The sequence below is a fragment of the Hyla sarda genome, chromosome 11 (assembly GCF_029499605.1).
Source record: "Hyla sarda isolate aHylSar1 chromosome 11, aHylSar1.hap1, whole genome shotgun sequence".
In the NCBI taxonomy this organism is placed as follows: domain Eukaryota; kingdom Metazoa; phylum Chordata; class Amphibia; order Anura; family Hylidae; genus Hyla; species Hyla sarda.
The window spans coordinates 95,765,699-95,791,052 of record NC_079199.1 but is presented as its reverse complement, the minus strand read 5'-3'; the positions used below and the strand labels follow the sequence as shown (position 1 = coordinate 95,791,052).

The 25,354-nt window shown below is 41.1% G+C and overlaps 1 protein-coding gene across 4 annotated transcripts in view; it reads left to right on the top strand.

The window, feature by feature from the left end:
* The window catches only part of LOC130295604 (uncharacterized), a 44,810-nt gene that overhangs the window by 7,032 nt on the left and 12,424 nt on the right, over nucleotides 1-25,354 (top strand). For 2 of the 4 annotated variants that reach the window (XM_056546468.1, XM_056546469.1), the window contains exon 2: nucleotides 24,321-24,461. The exons of the other annotated variants lie outside the window; for them this stretch is intronic. In XM_056546468.1, coding sequence (XP_056402443.1) covers nucleotides 24,368-24,461 — 94 coding nt within the window. In that variant the 5' untranslated portion in view covers nucleotides 24,321-24,367. The remainder of the gene's footprint in view (nucleotides 1-24,320; nucleotides 24,462-25,354) is intronic. 4 annotated transcript variants of the gene reach the window in all.

Below are 25,354 nucleotides of genomic sequence, written 5' to 3'. Positions count from 1 at the left end.
AGGGGTGGAGTCACTTATGGGATATACTGTATATATAATGTGAGGGGTGGACTCACTTATGGGATATACTGTATATAATGTGAGGGGTGGACTCACTTATGGGAGATACTGTATATATAATGTGAGGGGTGGACTCACTTATGGGAGATACTGTATATATAATGTGAGGGGTGGAGTCACTTATGGGAGATACTGTATATATATAATGTGAGGGGTGGAGTCACTTATGGGATATACTGTATATATAATGTGAGGGGTGGACTCACTTATGGGAGATACTGTATATATAATGTGAGGGGTGGACTCACTTATGGGAGATACTGTATATATAATGTGAGGGGTGGAGTCACTTATGGGATATACTGTATATATAATGTGAGGGGTGGACTCACTTATGGGATATACTGTATATAATGTGAGGGGTGGAGTCACTTATGGAGATACTGTATATATAATGTGAGGGGTGGAATCACTTATGGGATATACTGTATATATAATGTGAGGGGTGGAGTCACTTATGGGATATACTGTATATATAATGTGAGGGGTGGAGTCACTTATGGGATATACTGTATATATAATGTGAGGGGTGGAGTCACTTATGGGATATACTGTATATATAATGTGAGGGGTGGAGTCACTTATGGGAGATACTGTATATATAATGTAAGGGGTGGAGTCACTTATGGGATATACTGTATATATAATGTGAGGGGTGGAGTCACTTATGGAATATACTGTATATATAATGTGAGGGGTGGAGTCACTTATGGGAGATACTGTATATATAATGTGAGGGGTGGAGTCACTTATGGTAAATACTGTATATAATGTGAGGGGTGGACTCACTTATGGGATATACTGTATATAATGTGAGGAGTGGACTCACTTATGGGATATACTGTATATAATGTGAGGGGTGGACTCACTTATGGGATATACTGTATATATAATGTGAGGGGTGGACTCACTTATGGTATATACTGTATATATAATGTGAGGGGTGGAGTCACTTATGGGATATACTGTATATAATGTAAGGGGTGGACTCACTTATGGGATATACTGTATATATAATGTGAGGGGTGGACTCACTTATGGAGATACTGTATATATAATGTGAGGGGTGGAATCACGTATGGGATATACTGTATATAATGTGAGGGGTGGACTCACTTATGGGATATACTGTATATAATGTGAGGGGTGGACTCACTTATGGGATATACTGTATATAATGTGAGGGGTGGACTCACTTATGGGATATACTGTGTATAATGTGAGGGGGTGGACTCACTTATGGGATATACTGTATATATGAGGGGTGGACTCACTTATGGGAGATACTGTATATATAATGTGAGGGGTGGAGTCACTTATGGGATATACTGTATATATAATGTGAGGGGTGGAGTCACTTATGGGATATACTGTATATAATGTGAGGGGTGGACTCACTTATGGGATATACTGTATATATAATGTGAGGGGTGGACTCACTTATGGGATATACTGTATATAATGTGAGGGGTGGACTCACTTATGGGATATACTGTATATAATGTGAGGGGTGGACTCACTTATGGGAGATACTGTATATATAATGTGAGGGGTGGACTCACTTATGGTATATACTGTATATATAATGTGAGGGGTGGACTCACTTATGGGATATACTGTATATAATGTGAGGGGTGGACTCACTTATGGGATATACTGTATATATAATGTGAGGGGTGGACTCACTTATGGGATATACTGTATATAATGTGAGGGGTGGAGTCACTTATGGGATATACTGTATATATAATGTGAGGGGTGGAGTCACTTATGGGAGATACTGTATATATAATGTGAGGGGTGGACTCACTTATGGGATATACTGTATATATAAAGTGAGGGGTGGACTCACTTATGGGAGATACTGTATATATAATGTGAAGGGGCGGAGTCACTTATGGGATATACTGTATATATAATGTGAGGGGTGGAGTCTCTTATGGGAGATACTGTATATATAATGTGAGGGGGTGGACTCACTTATGGGATATACTGTATATATAATGTGAGGGGTGGAGTCACTTATGGGATATACTGTATATAATGTGAGGGGGTGGAGTCACTTATGGTAGATACTGTATATATAATGTGAGGGGTGGAGTCACTTATGGGAGATACTGTATATATAATGTGAGGGGTGGACTCACTTATGGGATATACTGTATATATAATGTGAGGGGTGGACTCACTTATGGGAGATACTGTATATATAATGTGAGGGGTGGAGTCACTTATGGGAGATACTGTATATATAATGTGAGGGGTGGACTCACTTATGGGATATACTGTATATATAATGTGAGGGGCGGAGTCACTTATGGGATATACTGTATATATAATGTGAGGGGTGGAGGCACTTATGGGAGATACTGTATATATAATGTGAGGGGTGGAGTCACTTATGGGATATACTGTATATATAATGTGAGGGGTGGACTCACTTATGGGAGATACTGTATATAATGTAAGGGGTGGAGTCACTTATGGTAGATACTGTATATATAATGTGAGGGGTGGACTCTCTTATGGGAGATACTGTATATGTAATATGAGGGGTGGAGTCACTTATGGGAGATACTGTATATATAATGTGAGGGGTGGACTCAATTATGGGATATACTGTATATATAATGTGAGGGGTGGAGTCACTTATGGGATATACTGTATATATAATGTGAGGGGTGGAGTCACTTATGGTAGATACTGTATATATAATGTGAGGGGTGGAGTCACTTATGGTAGATACTGTATATATAATGTGAGGGGTGGACTCAATTATGGGATATACTGTATATATAATGTGAGGGGTGGAGTCACTTATGGGATATACTGTATATATAATGTGAGGGGTGGACTCAATTATGGGAGATACTGTATATATAATGTGAGGGGTGGACTCACTTATGGGATATACTGTATATATAATGTGAGGGGTGGAGTCACTTATGGGATATACTGTATATATAATGTGAGGGGTGGACTCACTTATGGGAGATACTGTATATATAATGTGAGGGGTGGACTCACTTATGGGAGATACTGTATATATAATGTGAGGGGTGGAGTCACTTATGGGATATACTGTATATATAATGTGAGGGGTGGACTCACTTATGGGATATACTGTATATATAATGTGAGGGGTGGACTCACTTATGGGAGATACTGTATATATAATGTGAGGGGTGGAGTCACTTATGGTAGATACTGTATATAATGTGAGGGGTGGACTCACTTATGGGGGATACTGTATATATAATGTGAGGGGTGGACTCACTTATGGGAGATACTGTATATATAATGTGAGGGGTGGACTCACTTATGGTAGATACTGTATATAATGTGAGGGGTGGACTCACTTATGGGATATACTGTATATAATGTGAGGGGTGGACTCACTTATGGGATATACTGTATATAATGTGAGGGGTGGACTCACTTATGGGATATACTGTATATATAATGCGAGGGGTGGACTCACTTATGGGATATACTGTATATATAATATGAGGGGTGGACTCACTTATGGGAGATACTGTATATATAATGTGAGGGGTGGACTCACTTATGGGATATACTGTATATATAATGTGAGGGGTGGACTCACTTATGGGATATACTGTATATAATGTGAGGGGTGGACTCACTTATGGGAGATACTGTATATATAATGTGAGGGGTGGACTCACTTATGGGATATACTGTATATATAATGTGAGGGGTGGACTCACTTATGGGATATACTGTATATAATGTGAGGGGTGGAGTCACTTATGGGATATACTGTATATATAATGTGAGGGGTGGAGTCTCTTATGGGAGATACTGTATATATAATGTGAGGGGTGGAGTCACTTATGGGATATACTGTATATAATGTGAGGGGTGGACTCACTTATGGGAGATACTGTATATAATGTGAGGGGTGGACTCACTTATGGGAGATACTGTATATATAATGTGAGGGGTGGAGTCACTTATGGGAGATACTGTATATATATTGTGAGGGGTGGACTCACTTATGGGAGATACTGTATATATAATGTGAGGGGTGGACTCACTTATGGGATATACTGTATATATAATGTGAGGGGCGGAGTCACTTATGGGATATACTGTATATATAATGTGAGGGGTGGAGTCACTTATGGGAGATACTGTATATATAATGTGAGGGGTGGAGTCACTTATGGGATATACTGTATATATAATGTGAGGGGTGGACTCTCTTATGGGAGATACTGTATATGTAATGTGAGGGGTGGACTCACTTATGGGAGATACTGTATATAATGTGAGGGGTGGAGTCACTTATGGTAGATACTGTATATATAATGTGAGGGGTGGAGTCACTTATGGTAGATACTGTATATATAATGTGAGGGGTGGACTCAATTATGGGATATACTGTATATATAATGTGAGGGGTGGAGTCACTTATGGGATATACCGTATATATAATGTGAGGGGTGGACTCAATTATGGGAGATACTGTATATATAATGTGAGGGGTGGACTCACTTATGGGATATACTGTATATATAATGTGAGGGGTGGAGTCACTTATGGGATATACTGTATATATAATGTGAGGGGTGGACTCACTTATGGGAGATACTGTATATATAATGTGAGGGGTGGAGTCACTTATGGGAGATACTGTATATAATGTGAGGGGTGGAGTCACTTATGGTAGATACTGTATATAATGTGAGGGGTGGAGTCACTTATGGGTGATACTGTATATATAATGTGAGGGGTGGACTCACTTATGGGATATACTGTATATATAATGTGAGGGGTGGAGTCACTTATGGTATATACTGTATATATAATGTGAGGGGTGGACTCAATTTTGGGAGATACTGTATATATAATGTGAGGGGTGGAGTCACTTATGGGATATACTGTATATATAATGAGAGGGGTGGACTCACTTATGGGAGATACTGTATATATAATGTGAGGGGTGGAGTCACTTATGGGATATAATGTATATATAATGTGAGGGGTGTACTCACTTATGGGAGATACTGTATATATAATGTGAGGGGTGGAGTCACTTATGGGATATACTGTATATATAATGTGAGGGGTGGACTCACTTATGGGATATACTGTATATAATGTGAGGGGTGGACTCACTTATGGGATATACTGTATATATATAATGTGAGGGGTGGAGTCACTTATGGGATATACTGTATATATAATGTGAGGGGTGGACTCACTTATGGGATATACTGTATATATAATGTGAGGGGTGGACTCACTTATGGGATATACTGTATATATAATGTGAGGGGTGGACTCACTTATGGGATATACTGTATATATAATGTGAGGGGTGGACTCACTTATGGGAGATACTGTATATATAATGTGAGGGGTGGAGTCACTTATGGGATATACTGTATATATAATGTGAGGGGTGGAGTCACTTATGGGATATACTGTATATATAATGTGAGGGGTGGACTCAATTATGGGATATACTGTATATAATGTGAGGGGTGGAGTCACTTATGGGATATACTGTATATATAATGTGAGGGGTGGACTCACTTATGGGATATACTGTATATATAATGTAAGGGGTGGACTCAATTATGGGATATACTGTATATATAATGTGAGGGGTGGAGTCACTTATGGGATATACTGTATATAATGTGAGGGGTGGAGTCACTTATGGTATATACTGTATATAATGTGAGGGGTGGACTCACTTATGGGATATACTGTATATATAATGTGAGGGGTGGACTCACTTATGGGATATACTGTATATAATGTGAGGGGTGGAGTCACTTATGGGATATACTGTATATATAATGTGAGGGGTGGACTCACTTATGGGATATACTGTATATATAATGTGAGGGGTGGAGTCACTTATGGGATATACTGTATATAATGTGAGGGGTGGACTCACTTATGGGATATACTGTATATATAATGTGAGGGGTGGAGTCACTTATGGGATATACTGTATATAATGTGAGGGGTGGAGTCACTTATGGTATATACTGTATATAATGTGAGGGGTGGAGTCACTTATGGTATATACTGTATATAATGTGAGGGGTGGAGTCACTTATGGGATATACTGTATATATAATGTGAGGGGTGGACTCACTTATAGAAGATACTGTATATATAATGTGAGGGGTGGACTCACTTATGTGATATACTGTATATATAATGTGAGGGGTGGACTCACTTATGGGATATACTGTATATGTAATGTGAGGGGTGGACTCACTTATGGTATATACTGTATATAATGTGAGGGGTGGACTCACTTATGTGATATACTGTATATATAATGTGAGGGGTGGACTCACTTATGGTATATACTGTATATAATGTGAGGGGTGGACTCACTTATGTGATATACTGTATATATAATGTGAGGGGTGCAGTCACTTATGGGATATACTGTATATATAATGTGAGGGGTGGACTCACTTATGGGAGATACTGTATATAATGTGAGGGGTGGAGTCACTTATGGTAGATACTGTATATATAATGTGAGGGGTGGACTCACTTATGGTAGATACTGTATATAATGTGAGGGGTGGACTCACTTATGGGATATACTGTATATATAATGTGAGGGGTGGACTCACTTATGGGATATACTGTATATATAATGTGAGGGGTGGAGTCACTTATGGGAGATACTGTATATATAATGTGAGGGGTGGACTCACTTATGGTATATACTGTATATATAATGTGAGGGGTGGACTCACTTATGGGATATACTGTATATATAATGTGAGGAGCGGACTCACTTATGGGATATACTGTATATATAATGTGAGGGGTGGAGTCACTTATGGGAGATACTGTATATATAATGTGAGGGGTGGAGTCACTTATGGGATATACTGTATATATAATGTGAGGGGTGGACTCACTTATGGGAGATACTGTATATATAATGTGAGGGGTGGAGTCACTTATGGGAGATACTGTATATATAATGTGAGGGGTGGAGTCACTTATGGGATATACTGTATATATAATGTGAGGGGTGGACTCACTTATGGGAGATACTGTATATATAATGTGAGGGGTGGAGTCACTTATGGGAGATACTGTATATATAATGTGAGGGGTGGAGTCACTTATGGGATATACTGTATATATAATGTGAGGGGTGGACTCACTTAGGGGATATACTATATATAATGTGAGGGGTGGACTCACTTATGGGAGATACTGTATATATAATGTGAGGGGTGGACTCACTTATGGGAGATACTGTATATATAATGTGAGGGGTGGAGTCACTTATGGGATATACTGTATATATAATGTGAGGGGTGGAGTCACTTATGGGATATACTGTATATATAATGTGAGGGGTGGAGTCACTTATGGGATATACTGTATATATAATGTGAGGGGTGGAGTCACTTATGGGATATACTGTATATATAATGTGAGGGGTGGACTCACTTATGGGAGATACTGTATATATAATGTGAGGGGTGGAGTCACTTATGGGATATACTATATATATAATATGAGGGTCGGAGTCACTTATGGGATATACTGTATATAATGTGAGGGGTGGAGTCACTTATGGGATATACTGTATATATAATGTGAGGGGTGGAGTCACTTATGGGATATACTGTATATATAATGTGAGGGGTGGAGTCACTTATGGGATATACTGTATATATAATGTGAGGGGTGGAGTCACTTATGGGATATACTGTATATAATGTGAGGGGTGGACTCACTTATGGGATATACTGTATATATAATGTGAGGGGTGGACTCACTTATGGGAGATACTATATATATAATGTGAGGGGTGGAGTCACTTATGGGATATACTGTATATATAATGTGAGGGGTGGACTCACTTATGGGAGATACGGTATCTGTCAATCAGTGATTAGGACCGCCCACATGACTACTTAGCCAAGAATGAACAGCGATTTAAATGAATAAACAACAAGTTATCCCAGAAATCCCCCCTCCCCCCCAAATCTATGTATTAATCCGCTCAGCTCTTCCTGCTCTATAACATGATCCCAGCAGATTGGACTGTATTCTCAAAATGACAGGTTCCCTTTAAAACAGAAAGCGAGGGCCAACCCCTTTAAGCATCTCCATAAATCCCTGTGTGATCTTCTTAGTGTGCAGTTCAGAGGCTGCATACAGGAGATCACCTTGTCCGCTGGTTAACCCTGCCATGTCCACCTCTTTCTGCCTGCATCCTATCTTATAGACCAGTGTTTCCCAAGCAGGGTGCCTCCAGCTGTTTCAAAACTACAACTCCCAGCGTGCCCGGACAGCCGAAGGCTGTCCGGGCACGCTGGGAGTTGTAGTTTTGAAACAGCTGGAGGCACCCTGCTTGGAAAACACTGTCATAGACTGATCTGCAGCGGAGGGATCAGTACAATGTAAGTTAGTCTTCTGATCTGCCAATGGAACATATGTTGCAGTAAACAACCGAGTGCAGATAACATGCGAGGAGGACAGATTGTTCTGCAGCTGTTTCTCATATTCCGACCCTCCCAGAAGCGACAGGTAAACAACATGGTTCCAGCCTACAGATCAGCAGCCAAAATTAGTCCTCCTATTTAAAGCCTATTTGTATAGCCATGACTGTGCGTTCTGTAGCGGTAAATAAGGATGCGGGTTACATTCTATCAGTGAGGACGGATTATATGAGTCTTATAAAAAGGATTCTTCATTTTGTTTTTCAGATTGAATTGACCTCTGACCCCCTAGGCTGCAAAACATATTCATGTGAGTCAGTGGTTAAAGGGGTACTCCTCTGGAAAACTTTTTTTTTTTTTTTTTTAAATCAACTGGTGCCAGAAATGTAAACAAATTTGTAAATGACTTCTATTAAAAAATTTTTTATCCTTCCAGTACTTTTTTATCTGCTCAATACTACAGCGGAAATGGTTTTCTTTTTGGAACACAGAGCTCTCATGACCACAGTGCTCTCTGCTGACATCTCTGTCCATTTTAAGAACTGTCCAGAGCAGGAGAAAATCCTCATAGCAAACATACGCTGCTCTGGACAGTTCCTAAAATGGACAGAGATGTCAGCAGAGAGCACTGTGGTCATGAGGTCAGCTCTGTGTTCAAAAAAAAGAAAATAATTTCCTCTGTAGTTTTCAGCAGCTAATAAGTACTGGAAGGATTAAGATTTTTTAATAGAAGTGATTCACAAGTCTGTTAAACTTTCCGGCAACAGTTGATTTAAAAAAAAAAAAAAAAAAAAAGTTTTCCACCGGAGTACCCCTTTAATGGTCTTAGTATAATAACAGGTGTTTTAGGCTTATTAAAGGGGTACTCCGGCGGGAAATATTATAATTTTTTTAAATCAACCGGTGCCAGAAAGTTAAACAGATTTGTAAATGACTTCTATTAAAATATCTTTACCCTTCCAGTACTTTTTAGCAGCTGTATGCTACAGAGGAAATTATCTTTTTTAATTTCTTTTTTGTCTTGTCCACAGTGCTCTCTGCTGACACCTCTGTCCGTATCAGGAACTGTCCAGAGCAGGAGAAAATCCCCATAGCAAACCTATGCTGGTACGGACAGTTCCTGACACGGACAGAGGTGTCAGCAGAGAGCACTGTGGACAAGACAAAAAAAAAAAAAAAAGAAATTCAAAAAGAAAATAATTTCCTCTGTGGTATACAGCCACTAAAAAGTACTGGAAGGGTACATTTCTTAATAGAAGTCATTTACAAATCTGTTTAACTTTCTGGCACCAGTTCATTTAAAAAAAAAAAAAAAAAGTTTTCCACCGGAGTTCCCCTTTAAAAACTACAGATTGGGGCGCATAAAAATTTTTAAAAAATTAAAAAAAAATTATAGGGGTCAGAATAGGACATAATTTCTCCCACATATGTGTATCCTGTGATGTCACGCATATATATTAATTATGCAAATTAGCATGGCCGGTATTTTTTTTGCAATAAAGGTGGCAACCCTAGGTAAGGCTGGACAGGCCTGGAAGCAGATTTGTTAGCACTTATGAGCAGACCTTGGTGGAACTAGTAATACAACTAGAGATGAGCGAACTTACAGTAAATTCGATTCGTCACGAACTTCTCAGCTCGGCAGTTGATACTTATCCTGCATAAATTAGTTCAGCTTTCAGGTGCTCCCGTGGGCTGGAAAAGGTGGATACAGTCCTAGGAAAGAGTCTCCTAGGACTGTATCCACCTTTTCCAGCCCACCGGAGCACCGGAAAGCTGAACTCATTTATGCAGGATAAGCCATCAACTGCCGAGCCGAGAAGTTCGTGACGAATCAAATTTACTGTACGTTCGCTCATCTCTAAATACAACAAAACCCCAGGCGGTACCAGGGTGATACACTATTACAACAACTTTAGGGGAGGCCCCCAAAGGGGTACCCTAAACTAAGTCACCTCCTATTAAAATATAACTTTCATTGGCTCCATTAAAAGAAAGGAGAAGAAAAAATCATAATGGTGATTGAAAACACAACTGTCATGTGAACTTAAAGGGGTACTCAACTGGTGCCAGAAAGTTAAACAGATTTGTAAATTACTACTATTAAAACATCTTAATCCTTCCATTACTTATTAGCTGCTGAATACTACAGAGGAAATTATTTTCTTTTTGGAACACAGAGCTCTCTGCTGACATCATGACCACAGTGCTCTCTGGACAGTTCTTAAAATGGACAGAGATGTCAGCAGAGTAGGAGACAATCCCCATAGAAAACATATGCCACTCTGGACAGTTCCTAAAATGGACAGAGATGTCAGTAGAGAGCACTGTGCTCGTGATGTCAGCAGAGAGCACTGTGTTCCAAAAGGAAAATAATTTCCTCTGTAGTATTCAGCAGCTGATAAGTACTGTAAGAATTAAGATTTTTTAATAGAATTTACAAATCTGTTTAACTTTCTGGCACCGGAGTACCCATTTAACAGTACCATTTTTGTTTTGATGTGACTTTTTGATCGCTTTTTTTTTTATCCCAGCATGCCCTGATACAGCCTGTGCTCAGCAGCTGCCCCAAACAAAAACTACAACTCCCAGCATGTTGGACTATATAGTAGTATATAGTATAGGTCAGTGTTTCCCAACCAGGGGTGCCTCCAGCTGTTGCAAAACTTCAACTCTCAGCATGTTGGACTATATAGTAGTATATACTAAAGGTCAATGATTCCAGAGTTTGGAGACCACTGTCCTAGAAGGTCCTGGGCGATGGGAGTTGTTTGTTACAGCTGGAGGGTCACAGTTTGGAGACCACTATCCTAGAAGGTCCTGGGTACTGGGGGTTGTAGTTTTGTTACAGCTGGAGGTCTACAGTTGGGAGACCACTGTCCTAGAAGGTCCTGGGCAATGGGAGTTGTTTTGTTACAGCTGGAGGGTCACAATTTGGAGACCACTGTCCTAGAAAGTCCTGAGCAGTGAGGGGTTGTAGTTTTGCTACAGCTGGAGGGTCACAGTTTGGAGACCACTGTCCTAGAAGGTCCTGAGCACTGGGGGTTGTAGTTTTGTTACAGCTGGAGGTCTACAGTTTGGAGACCACTGTCCTAGAAGGTCCCGGGCACTGGGGGGGTTGTTGTTTTGCAACATTTGGGAGTCCTCAGTTTAGAGTCCACTGTCCTTAAAGATCCTGAGAGCTGGGTATCGTAGTTCTACAACATCTGAAGGTCCACATTTTGGAGACCACTGTTCTAGAAGGTCCTGGAAACTAAGGGTTGTTGTTTTTTAACAGCTGGAGGTCCACAGTTTGGAGACCACTTTTTGAAGGTCCTGGGCACTGGGGGTTGTAGTTTTGCAACACCTGGAGGCTTACAGTTTAGAGACCACTGCTATAAATCTTCTAAGGGTATGTTCACACTACGGGATTCCTGCAAAATTCCGCGGTGTGAACTTAACATTAGTGTGAATGGGTCTCCGCGAGACCCGTTCACACTGTGGAATTTCAGCGGCGGACAATTCCGCCGCTGAAATTTTTCCGCGCAAAGAAAGAACATGTTCATTCTTTGTGCGGAAGTCCGCGACTACTGCATAGCCGTCAATGGTGACGGTGCAGTGCCGCGCGGTCCTACCGCCGCTGTCGGCTGCCAGGCTGAATCTCCGCTCGCGGAATTCTGCGAGCGGAGATTCCGTTCACACTCCGTAATACCCTAATAGAGAAAGCTTTGGCTTTATGCAGCCTTTTGGAAGATATTTCTGAATTTGTGGCTGCTACGGATGAAGGGTTTGATCACTCGATTCGTCACGAACTTCTCGGCTCAGCAGTTGATAACTTATCCTGCATAAATTAGTTCAGCCTTCAGGTGCTCCGGTGGGCTGGAAAAGGTGGATACAGTCCTAGGAAAGAGTCTCCTAGGACTGTATCCACCTTTTCCAGCCCACCGGAGCACCTGAAAGCTGAACTCATTTATGCAGGATAAGTCATCAACTGCCGAGCCGAGAAGTTCGTGACGAATCAAATTTACTGTAAATTCGCTCATCTCTATTTCCCAACCAGTGTGCCTCCAGCTGTTGCAAAACTACAACTCCCAGCATGCCCGGACAGCCTTTGGCTGTCCGGGCATGCTGGGAGTTGTAGTTTTGCAACAGCTGGAGGCACACTGGTTGGGAAACACTGACCTACACTTAGGAAAACAGTCAAGCATTGGGTTGCACCGACAACATCAAGTCCTTCTACTCCAAAAAGTCAATTACAAGAGAGACCTTTCTGAGGGTGGGTTCACACCACGTTTTTCAAGTACGTTTCCCGTATACGTTTTCATAATTGAAAACCGTATACATAGACAAATAATTGAAAACCGTATGTACCCGGTTGCGTATGGTTTGCTTGCAATACGGTTTTCTCCCATACTCAAAACCGTAGTTGACCACGGTTTTGTCTCCGGTTCAAAAACCATACGTTGTTTTTTTTTACATGGACGTCAATGGGAAACGCACATGTATACGGTTCCATATGGGAAAACCGTATACGATTTTTACTTTGCACATGCGCATCTGCATCCTAAAGTCCCCAACCAACACCCCTCCCATTAAAAATGGACAACATTTTCAAAAACGTGTTTTAAAAAAAAAAATAATAATTAACTGTATGCACTTTTAAAAACAGTATACAGTTTATAAACGCATACGGTTTACTTTTTCCCATACTGTTCCATCTGTTTTTTTTGCCATACGGTTTTCTTTACAAAAACGGATTGAAAACAGTATGGCAAAAACGTGATGTGAACCCAGCCTGAATTAGTGAAAGGATAGAACCCCCCCTAAAATGACTTGGAATGTTCTATAAAACTATGAATCCATAAGAGGCTCACTAAAAGAAGACAAAGCGGGGATTCCTGCCTGACAACTAGTGATGAGCGGCAGGGGCCATATTCGAATTCGCGATATTTCGTGAATATATTGACGATTATTCGTCCTATGTTCGGGAAATTCTCATATTCGCTAAGTTAGTTTTCTTTTTTTTTTTTTCCATGCGAAAATTCGCATGGAAAATTCACATAAAAATTTGCACAAAAATTTGCATGTGAAAAAAATAAACAAAAAAAAAAAAAAGGAATATTCGTCATTACGAATATATAGCACTATATTCTAAATGTTCGCGAAATCGCAAAGTGCCAATATTCACGATAAAAATTAGCATTACGAATATTCGTGCGCAACACTACTGACAACTAACCTATCGATAAGACTTCCCAGAACGCCAGATGGGTTCATCCTAAACCAATGAAAGCAGAGATGACAGGAGAGCAGGACAATAACCGTCATTGATGTAGACATCTGATCTGCTGGATTTAAAGGGTTATTCCGGGTGAAAAACAATCTCAAGGCTCCAGAAAGTTAAACAGATTTGTAAATTACTTCTATTAAAAAAAGAAAATCTTAATCCTACCAGTACTTATCAGCTGCTGAAGTTGAGTTGTTCTTTTCTGTCTGACCACAGAGCTCTCTGCTGACACCTGTGTCTGTCTCAGGAACTGTTCAGAGCAGGAGAGGTTTGCTATGGGGATTCTCTCCTACTCTGGACAGTTCCTGAGACAGACAGAGGTGTCAGCAGAGAGCACTGTGGTCAGACAGAAAAGAACAACTCAACTTCAACAGCTGATAAGTACTGGAAGGATTAAGATTTTTTTTTTTTTTTTATAGAACTAATTTACAAATCTGTTTACCTTTCTGGAGCCAATTCATACGAAAAAAAAATTTTTTCACTAGAGTACCTCTTTAAAAGTACATTCACAAAATGTTGGCACGGGAGTCTAAGGTTGGGTTCACACTGCGGAATCTCCAGGCAGAAAATTTCCGCCCGGAGATTCCAAGTTCGGCCAGCGCTGGCTGAATCAGTCGGCAATGTGTTCTGCGACTATTTCCACCTGAAGAATAAGCAGCGCCATTCTTCAGGTGGAAATTTTCGAGCGGATTTTCCGTTCACAAATTCCGAAGTGTGAATTTGTGAACGGAAACCCATTCACTACTCTATACATTTTAGTAAGCGGAATTTCTACCTGCAATTTCAAAGCAGAATGGCAGGCGGAAATTCCGTAGTGTGAACCCAGCCTAAGGGTTTATTTACACGGCAGAATTTCCGCTTGCTGAATTCCGCCTCAAATTAAAGCCCATAGACTTCTTTGGGATTCCGCACTCCCATTCATACTTGTGAATTTCACCTTGCGGAATTGAGAAGTGTGAATGGGAGTGCGGAAGATTTATGCGGAATTCCGCACGGACATTCTACTGTGTGAACATGGCCTGAAGCCCCCCATATTTTTTTGTCAAAAATTGTCCAAACCCACCGACTTCAGCAGCTGTTTAAAGTGTAAAGGGGCCTCCTGAATCCCCCCAACAGAAGATGCTGAGGGAGAGATGGATTGGACATGTTGGATTTTATGGAGAGCAGCGCCATACTTCTCCTTTTCTCCATTGAGAACACATGAACGATTAAAGGGGTATTCCAGGAAAAAACTTTTTTTTATATATCAACTGGCTCCAGAAAGTTAAACAGATTTGTAAATTACTTCTATTGAAAAATCTTAATCCTTTCAGTACTTATGAGCTTCTGAAGTTTAGGTTGTTCTTTTCTGTCTAAGTGCTCTCTGATGATACCTGTCTCGGGAACTGTCCAGTTTAGAAGCAAATCCCCATAGCAAACCTCTTCTAAACTGGGCCGTTCCCGAGACACGTGTCATCAGAGAGGATTTAGACAGAAAAGAACAACCTTAACTTCAGAAGCTCATAAGTACTGAAAGGATTAAGATTTTTTAATAGAAGTAATTAACAAATCTGTTTAACTTTCTGGAGCCAGTTGATATATATATATATATATATATATATATATATATATATATATATATAAAAGGTTTTTTCCTGGAATACCCCTTTAAGTCTATGAGGAATCGGGAAAATGGCCATCAGCCAAATGAACTTTTGGCCAACAGTTACTGACTGTGGTTGAAAATCCACCGCATGCCCCATTGAAGTCAAAAGGGTCTGCGGCGGATTTTCCACAGCGGAAATTCCGCAGCGGAAAATCTGCTGCGGACAGCCACGAAGAGCCTGCCCCCTTTCAAAGACGCAGCGGGAAACCCGAAAATAAATCAGCTCGTGTGAACGAGCCCATAAAGTTCCCAAATGCCGTCCACTTATTTCTCACATCTGGTGCACCACAACAATATATAGTATGTAGCCCGATGTCCCTCATATACAGTGCAGCTTATGACCCCATAGCTATATACCCTCCTGTTCCAGTCTCCTTCTCTTTCATATGAGCATCAGTAACACTGTGTGATAGCGCCACCTGCTGGCCAAATGAATTATGTCTCCTCCAAAACAGATGAGGCAGAACTATTGAAGGGGTTATCAAGGCTTTTCGGTTGGATTCACAATGTTGGTATCGGTTTTATTTTTAACAAGCATTATCGGTTTGGATTGGTGAAGTCGTCCAAAACAAAAAAAAATGCTACAAAAACACACTGTGTGAACACAGCCTTAAAACTGATGTCCTATGCTCAGGATGGACCATCTATATTAGGCTGCATTCACGCCACGTTTTTGCAATACAGTTCTCGTATCAGATTTTTGATGAAAAACGGTTTCATCAAAGCCGTACTAAACCGTATCAAAACGTGTGTACAAATTTTAACCCGTATACGGTTTGAAAAATGATGTCCGGTTTGCCTCAGTTTAAAAAATACGTTTTTTCATTCCATTCGGTGTGCACTGAGCATGTGCAAACTCAAAAACCATACTGTGCAAACCGGATGGAACCGTACGCACATACGGTTCTCGTTGACTCCCATTTTAAAAGGAACCGTATACGGTTTCAATACGGTTTTTCACCCGGACAAAAAAAACGTGGTAGGCTACGGTTTTGGGTAGGAGAAAAAAAAAACGGACAAAACCGTAAAAAGTACACAACCGGATGCATCATTTAGCATACGGTTTTCAATGCATACGGTTTTCAATATGGTTCCGTACGGTTTTCAAATTGAAAACGTATATGGGAACTGTATTGCGAAACCCTGGTGTGACTGCAGCCTTTAGGCCCCTTTCACACTACCGCTATGACCCGGTAGTGTGACGGCCGTCAGGACCACCGGGGAGAATAGCGAGAGAAAAAATAGTGCTTGCAAAATAGCGGCACCCGACAGACCCCATTGACTATAATGGGGTCCAGTGGGACTAGTTATTGCCCGTTGCGCCCTGTCGGCTGTCAAACTCCCAAAAAAAAAAGAAAAAAAAGAAAAAAAAGAGAGAGAGCGTAATTGACGGGGCGCAATGGTAGTGTGAATGTAGCCTTAGATTGGTGGAGGTCCAACTAGGATACATAGCACTGTCTTATACAGGCTCCCATCTGGGACAGTGGACTGGCTAGAGGTTCTCCCATTACCTGCAGAACTGTACAAATAATAATAATAATACAGTGGTCCCTCAACATACGATGGTAATCCGTTCCAAACGGACCATCGTTTGTTGAAACTAGAGATGAGCGAACTTACAGTAAATTCGATTCGTCACGAACTTCTCGGCTCGGCAGTTGATGACTTTTCCTGCATAAATTAGTTCAGCTTTCCGGTGTTCCGGTGGGCTGGAAAAGGTGGATACATTCCTAGGAAAGAGTCTCCTAGGACTGTATCCACCTTTTCCAGCCCACGGGAGCACCGGAAAGCTGAACTAATTTATGCAGGATAAGTCATCAACTGCCGAGCCGAGAAGTTCGTGACGAATCGAATTTACTGTAAGTTTGATTATCTCTAGTTGAAACTATCGCATGTTGAGGGATCCGTGCAATGTAAAGTATAGGACTGTGGTCTATAACCTGTGGACCTCCAGATGTTGCAAAACTACAACACCCGGCATGCCCGGACAGCCAACGGCTGTCCGGGCATGCTGGGTGTTGTAGTTTTGCAACATCTGGAGGTCCGCAGGTTGAAGACAAGTTGTACTCACCTGTCCCCGCCGCTCCGGACCTTCACCACTGCCCGGGATGTCGCCGTCCATCGCTGTTGCCGCGTCCCCGACGCGCCAGCAGAAATCTGCTTCACCGGCATCCTCGCGCTCCGTCGCCGCCATCCCGTTGTTACGCACGCCGCTCCTATTGGATGACGGGACGGCGTGCGCAGGGACATGATGACTACGATGGAGAGCGCTGACCATGCAGGGGATCTCGAAGAGGACGCTCCAGAGCCCCGAGGACAGGTAAGTGATCGTCAGCGGACCACACGGGGCACCGTAAACGGCTATCCGGTGGCAGCTGAAGCAGTCTGCGCTGCCGGATAGCCGTTTATGCGATGGCCCCGACATACAAAAGCATCGTATGTTGATGCTGCCTCTGAGAGACCATCGCATGTTGAAATGATCGTATGTCGGGGCCATCGTAGGTCGGGGGGGTCACTGTAATAATAATACTGATAACATATATAGTCTACACTCTATATAGATGAATGTACAGCAGTGCCAAGATGAGCTAGAAGGAAAGAACCTCTACTCTGCGGATCCCAAGGAGATATCCCATATATCTCACTGTTATACCTGGACGTCCGCCATGAGGAAATGTCATCTACACAATGACATGTGTGATGTGACAGATTTGGGGCAGTGAAGGAGTCTAAGCTACCAGGGAGCCATTATGTCTCTTGGTGTTTTTACTTTACAGCATGAAATAGGAAGTGAACATTGATCGTAACGTGGCAATTCCATGTGCAGTGTCCCACTGGGATCCCTGCAGGACCTGACGTTGGGTGTCGTATGAGAAGTTGTATCTACTGTAAAATGCAAAGTGCAAATTGTTGCAAAATGTTTATCAGGCCGGAACGTTCTAGGAAGGGATAAAAATGAACCGTGATTTGTGGATTACTTTGTTATATCCTTTGTTCATATATCTGTCCTTGGGTTAGAAGTCATCTTATGTATTACATTTTATAATGATTTTCTTTTGCTTTTGTCTACGCACAATTGTTACAGTCTTCGATATTCAACATTTATTTTATTTAAAAAAAATCTAATTGCACATATATAATCTTAAATATAACACTTTGTTGTGGACCAATAATTCACTTTTCGAAACAATAACATCGAGTAAAGGCCATTTTACACAGGCCCATTATTGGACAAAAGAAAATTCTTAAAGGGGTACTCCGTCCCTAGACATCTTATCCCCTATCCAAGGGACAGGGGATAAGATGTATGATCGCGGATGTCCTGCCGCTGGGGACCCCCCCCCCCCCCGCGATCTCCGCTGCGGCACGCCAGTCATCTGGTGCACAGAGCGAACTTCACTCCATGTCGGATGACTGACGATGCGGTGCCGGAGGCTCGTGACGTCGCAGCCGCGCCCTCTCAATGCAAGTCTATGGGACGGGGCGTGATTGGGCTGTCACACCCCCTCCCATAGATTTGCATTGAGGTGGTGTGGCTGTGACATCACAAGGGGGCGTGGCCGTGACATCACGAGCCTCTGGCCCTGCATCCAACGTTCTAAATGGGTGCAGCAGGGAGATCGCGGGGGACCCCAGCGGCGGGACCCCCTTGTTCAAGCATCTTATCCTCTATCCTTTAGACAAGAGATAAGATGTCTAGGGGCGGAGTACCCCTTTAATATTGACTGTAAGGATTCCTCCTTGGGGATTAGCTCTGGGATCGTCCTGGTCACTTGCCACAGGAAACGTTCCTCACAATAACAACACAGACCACAGTCCCGCATACAAGTCGGGCTCCTCGCCAGCTTTATTTCCACAGGTTGCAGGTAAAACAAAACATAAACAGGAACAAAATAAAGTCCTAGACCGTCTGGTCACTGACTACACATATCAGCATGCCCTGACTATGAACTGGTGAGCTACCCTCAGCCAGTTAAACATGTGACTCCTGCAACCTGTTACTCACAGTTCACACCACTTCTTGGACCACTCGCAGCACCTTCTGCGTGTTACCCTAAACAGGGTCCGTGTGTCTCCCCCTCTAACAGCCAGCATACTGTTTCCAAGGGAGAGCCCCAACTATTCTGTTTTCTTTCCTTTTAAACACACTTTCCCTTCCTGATACCTCATTAATCAGGCCACAGGTGGATTCTCCAGAGTTAGCAAGGGAAATACACCCTTTCCTTGCCACACTGCCACATGACCCTGTGCAAAAGGGCCAGTGATCAAGAATGGGCAACCAGGCCCGTATGTCAACTGATTGGATCTTTTGTACAGCCAATATAATCCTTGTTATCTGTCGCACATCACCCGAATGTTATAAAGTGAAAGGGGAACACAAATGATCCTCTGATCTTTCAAGCGTCCTGGTCACACAGTTAGTTAAGCCATGTGGAGGCTCAGTATCCTCCCCCATCGGCTTATGTAAAATAACCTTAACTGACAAGTAACAACTCTGATGGGAACAATTCACTTACCCCATCCTCTCTATCTGGCCCAAATCGCCATGACATCTTTTTCCAAACTATCTTTTCCAGTCCTACAGTCACCTCTCCCCACTTCTCCACAACCTAAAATGGTTGATAACAGGGGACAATAGATTGTATTCACCCTACCCACAGCCAGTCCCTCTCCTAAGGATTATTCTGGTCTCACCAATTGGACCCCCAGTGATCAGATATTTACCATTTATACTGTGAATAGGTATTAAAGGGGTACTCCGCCCCTAGACATCTTCTCCTTTATCCAAATGATAGGGGATAAGATGTCTGATCACGTGGGTCCCGAGGCTGCTGATCTCGGCTGCGGCACCCCAGACATCCGGTGTACGGAGCGAACTTCCTGCTCCATGCAGGATGAATGGTAATGCGGGGCGGAGGCTCGTGACGTCACGTACACGCCCCGCTCGTGACGTCATGGCCACGTACCCTCAAAGCAAGTCTCTGGCGCTGCAGCCGACACTCTAAATGAATGCTGGGTGCAGCAGGGAGATCGCAGGGGTCCCAAGCGGCAGGACCCACACGATCAGACATCTTATCTCCTATCCTTTGCCCCTCAACCAATAAAAAATTTTAATCGACCCCTTTTCCCATTTTTATCAAAAAAAGCGTAAAAAATTGGTATTGGTGCGTGCGCGAAAATCCAAACTATCAAAATATAATGTTAATGATCCCATACGGTGGATGGCATAAATGTAAAAAAAAGCTACTTTTTTGCCAAAATACATCCCCCACAGAATATAGAAAATATGACATTTTTACCGTAAAGTGTACAGTGTGAAAACAAAATCCTCCAAAATGAGCAAAAATTGGGTTTTTCTTTTCAATTTCCCCACACAAATAATATTTTTTTGGTTTTGCTATGTATTTTATGTTAAAATGAGTGTCCTTTATGGGGAACTCCAGTGGAAAACATTTTTTTTCATATCAACTGGTGCCAGAAAGTTAAACAGATGCAAATCAGCTGCTGTATAATACAGAGGAAGTTTTGTTGCTGTTTTCAGTCTGACCACAGTGCTCTCTGCTGCCACCTCTGTCCATGTCAGGAAGTGCCCAGAGCAGGAACAAATCCCCATAGTAAACCTCTCCTACTCTGGACAGTTCCTGACATGGACAGAGGTGTCAGCAGAGAGCCCTGTAATCAGACTGGAAAGAACTACACAACTTCCTCTGGAGCATACAGCAGCAGATAATTACAGGAAGGATAAAGATTTTTTAATAGAAGTAATTTACAAATTTGAAAAAACTATATAGGTATGTGCAGCTCACAACTATTACGCACCGAGGTCAAACTGGGCAAGCAACTATACCTTAATTGCTAGAAAGGGAAAAACCAAAAAATACAATGTAGCCCGGACCTTCTAGGTGAGTAAATAAAATGGATATACGTGGATCGTGCTTCAATAATAATTATCATTTATTATAAAATATAGATAAGATTTCGACACTTCTCACAGGGCCCTTGTGAGAAGAACATACATATTAAAAGACAACCTAACAATGTATTTAGGCAATAGTAATTAAAACTATAAACCTGGCATAGGATAATAAAATAGCAGAGTAAGATCTGTACCATACAAATATATTAAAGAGTTGCTCTTCTGGGTATTTAGGGTAGATATGTCCCTTTTAGATACAGTAGCAATCAGTCTGTAATATTAGAAATTGTTACCGGTCTGTAAATGGTAACTCAGGCGATGGGTGTTGTTCCCGCAATGGCTGAGTGTCCGTGGTGTGCACAGTTCTCTGTGCGGTGCTTCCAATTGTGAGGCTTGTCCAGTGGAATCTGAGCGCGGTGGCAGTCGCTGTCGGCTAAGGCGCTGGCAGGCGCCGAAGATCGCAGTGGTATCCGGGGACTGCTGGCGCTGGCGTGCGCTGGAGTTGGTATTCCTCACCGTTTTGCTAGTTGGTGGACAGGACCATGTACTGGAGGGCTGGAAGTTCACCTCGTGTTGCCGGCGTCTGACGTCAGCTGTAGTCAGAGCCGGGATGGCTGCACCAGGATGGTTACACCGGAATGGATCTGAACTGCTGAACCGGGTAGGTAGCAGAGTAAGAGCGCTAATAATGGTACAGTTCATAAAAGGTAACTGGCCATAAGGTTTAGGCACAGTTCGAGTACTACTATGCCAGTAGATAATGACTAGACGCGTTTCAGGGTTGTATAATGTAACCCTTTCCTCAGTAGTCATGATAGTTGCCATAAATCATCAGTTGTTTTATATAGGCACAAATCCCACCCCTTAACACATTGATAGATAATAATAAAAAGCATAAATGGATTCAATGGATCGGTTCACCTAGAGAGCAATACTAAGTATAAAGTGGTGTGTGAATTCTGTTGGAAAAGTATAACAATGCGTTTTCCCAAACAAATGAATTTTTTATAATAAAGAGAGATAAGAAATAGAATTAAATCACAAACAGTGTGTTAGAAATAAATAGATAAATAAGAGAATAAAATAAAACAAAAATAAAAATGAAAATAAAAATAAAAATAAAATTAAAAATAAAAATAAAAATAATGATAAATATAAATATAAACATAAAGTGAAAATATTAAAATAAAATAAAAATAGTTATACTAATAGAAATAAAATAAAATAAAAATAAAATAAAAGTAAAAATAAAAATAGAAATAGAATTGAATATAAAAATGAAAATAAAAATAAATAAAAATAAAAATAAGAATAAAGATAAAAATAAATATAAATAATAATAAAATTAAAAATAAAATAAAAATAAATAAAAATAAAAATAGAAATAAAATAAAATGAAATGCAAGGAAAGGACTAAAAAATAAATAAATAATTAAATAGAAAAATAAGGGTAACATGAAATAATAATAATAATAATAAAAAGACTTGAATAACATCGTTGTAGATGAATTCATAGGGGATGAAGTCAGCCCATGGGACAACCCCCTTAATGACCAAATAGGGGTGTTCCCATGGGCCGAGTGCATCCCCTATAAGAATCCAAAGAGTTCGAAGTTGGAGTTGAGTCCGCCAGGTTCTAATGTTGCAAATTCGAATATTTTCTTACTTTCCGCTTTGGACATTTTCAGTAAGAAACTACCCCCTCGCCAATCTTTTTTGACTAGCTGGAGACCGGTGAAGGAGAGAGAGGACATGTCACTATTATGAACTGTAGAGAAATGTGCAGACAGTGGATGTTTCAGGTTTTTGTTTTTGATATTATTAAGATGTTCGGCTATCCTCATTCTGAGGGCCCTTTTGGTTCGGCCAATATATTGCTTCTTACATCCACATTCTATAATGTATAAGACACCCTTTGAATTGCAAGTTATTCGATCTTCAATTTTCCATTTGAAAGTATTAGTTTGAGAGCAAATTTCTACAACTTTTAATTTACAAATTTGTTTAACCTTCTGGCACCAGGTTATTTTTAAAAAAAAATTCACTGACGAACCCCTTTAAGGCCGAAAAGGGCTGTGTCCTTAAAGGGGTTATCCAGGAAAAAATATTTTTTTATATATCAACTGGCTCCAAAAAGTTAAACAGATTTGTAAATATCTTCTATTAAAAAATCTTAATTCTTTCAGTACTTATGCGCTGCTGAAGTGGAGTTGTTCTTTTCTGTCTAAGTGCTCTCTGATGACCCCTGTCTCGGGAACTGTCCGGAGTAGAAGCAAATCCCCATAGCAAACCTCTTCTACTCTGTGCAGTTCCCAAGACAAGCAGAGATGTCAGCAGAGAGCACTGTTGCCAGACAGAAAACAACAACTCAACTTCAGCAGCTGATAATTATTGAAAGGATTAAGATTTTTTAATAGAAGTAATTTACAAATCTGTTTAACTTTCTGGAGCCAGTGGATATATATATATATATATATATATATATATATATATATATAATATAAGTTTTTCCTGGAATACCCCTCTAATACTAGTGCACTATATGTGCCAGTTTTGCCCTCAGAGAAAGATGCTTTACATACCTTGTTAACCCACACCTGATCAGTGATCCCTACACATAATGTCAATCAAACCAACTAAGCTCCCCGATAACCAGAGGGTGTATCCATGAAAGCACGCAGATGTTTTAAGTAATAGTTGTCACGTCTTATTTGAATTTATTACAGGGAAATAGGGAGTATTTAATAGGGCTATAGCGTATAATTTTACCCAGCAAAACGTTGGGATCAGCAATTTTACCTTTATTTGCCTACAATGGAGAAGTCGTCTATTTTTTTTTAGACTCTAGATATTCAGGTTTTTCTTTCTTTCTACCTGTTGCATAATATTTATAGGGAAGAGCTTTGTCGGGAATTAGCATATAAGTAATGGTAAGACAACTCCCTGCTGTTCTTATTACAGGTATATATATATATAAAGTCATGAAATCTTAAAGCGTGGAGAGCAAGATGGCAACTCCGAGTCGGATGGTCCTGTTGGCACTATGTGCCATCCTCATAGAGATAGACCCAACCTGCGGATTTGCTATTAGAAAACCAGAGGGTAAGTCAATCAGCTAAAGGCATAGTTATTACCTGTAGTGTAGTGTCTGCCAACCAGGTTGCCTCCAGCTGTTGCAAAACTACAACTCCCAGCATGCCCGGACAGCCAACGGCTGTCCGGGCATGCTGGGTGTAGTAGTTTTGCAACATCTGGGAGGCTCCCCTGGTTGGGAAACACTGACCTATAATATATACTACTATATAGTCCAACATGCTGGGAGTTGTAGTTTTGCAACAGCTGGAGGCACCCCTGGTTGGGAAACACTGACCTATAATATATACTACTATATAGTCCAACATGCTGGGAGTTGTAGTTTTGCAACAGCTGGAGGCACCCCTGGTTGGGAAACACTGACCTATAATATATACTACTATATAGTCCAACATGCTGGGAGTTGTAGTTTTGCAACAGCTGGAGGCACCCCTGGTTGGGAAACACTGACCTATACTATATACTACTATATAGTCCAACATGCTGGGAGTTGTAGTTTTGCAACAGCTGGAGGCACCCTGGTTGGGAAACACTGCTGTCATGTGACAGGCTTGAATGGTAGTATTAAGAATTGACGCATTTCCCGGCCGTTTTTCATCTTTGGACTTTCGATTTTTCCTCCTCACCTTCTAAAAATCATAACACTTTCAATTTTCCACCTACAGACCCATATGAGGGCTTGTTTTTTTGCGCCACCAATTTAAATTTGTAATGACGTCAATCATTTCACCACAAAATCTATGGCGAAACCAGAAAAAAATATTTGTGGGGCAAAATTGAAAAAACAAAAATCAAACAAAAAAAAAGCAACGCCATTTTGTAATTTTTGGGGGCTTCAGATTCTACGCAGTGCACTTTTCGGTAAAAATGACACCTCATCTTTATTCTGTAAGTCCATATGG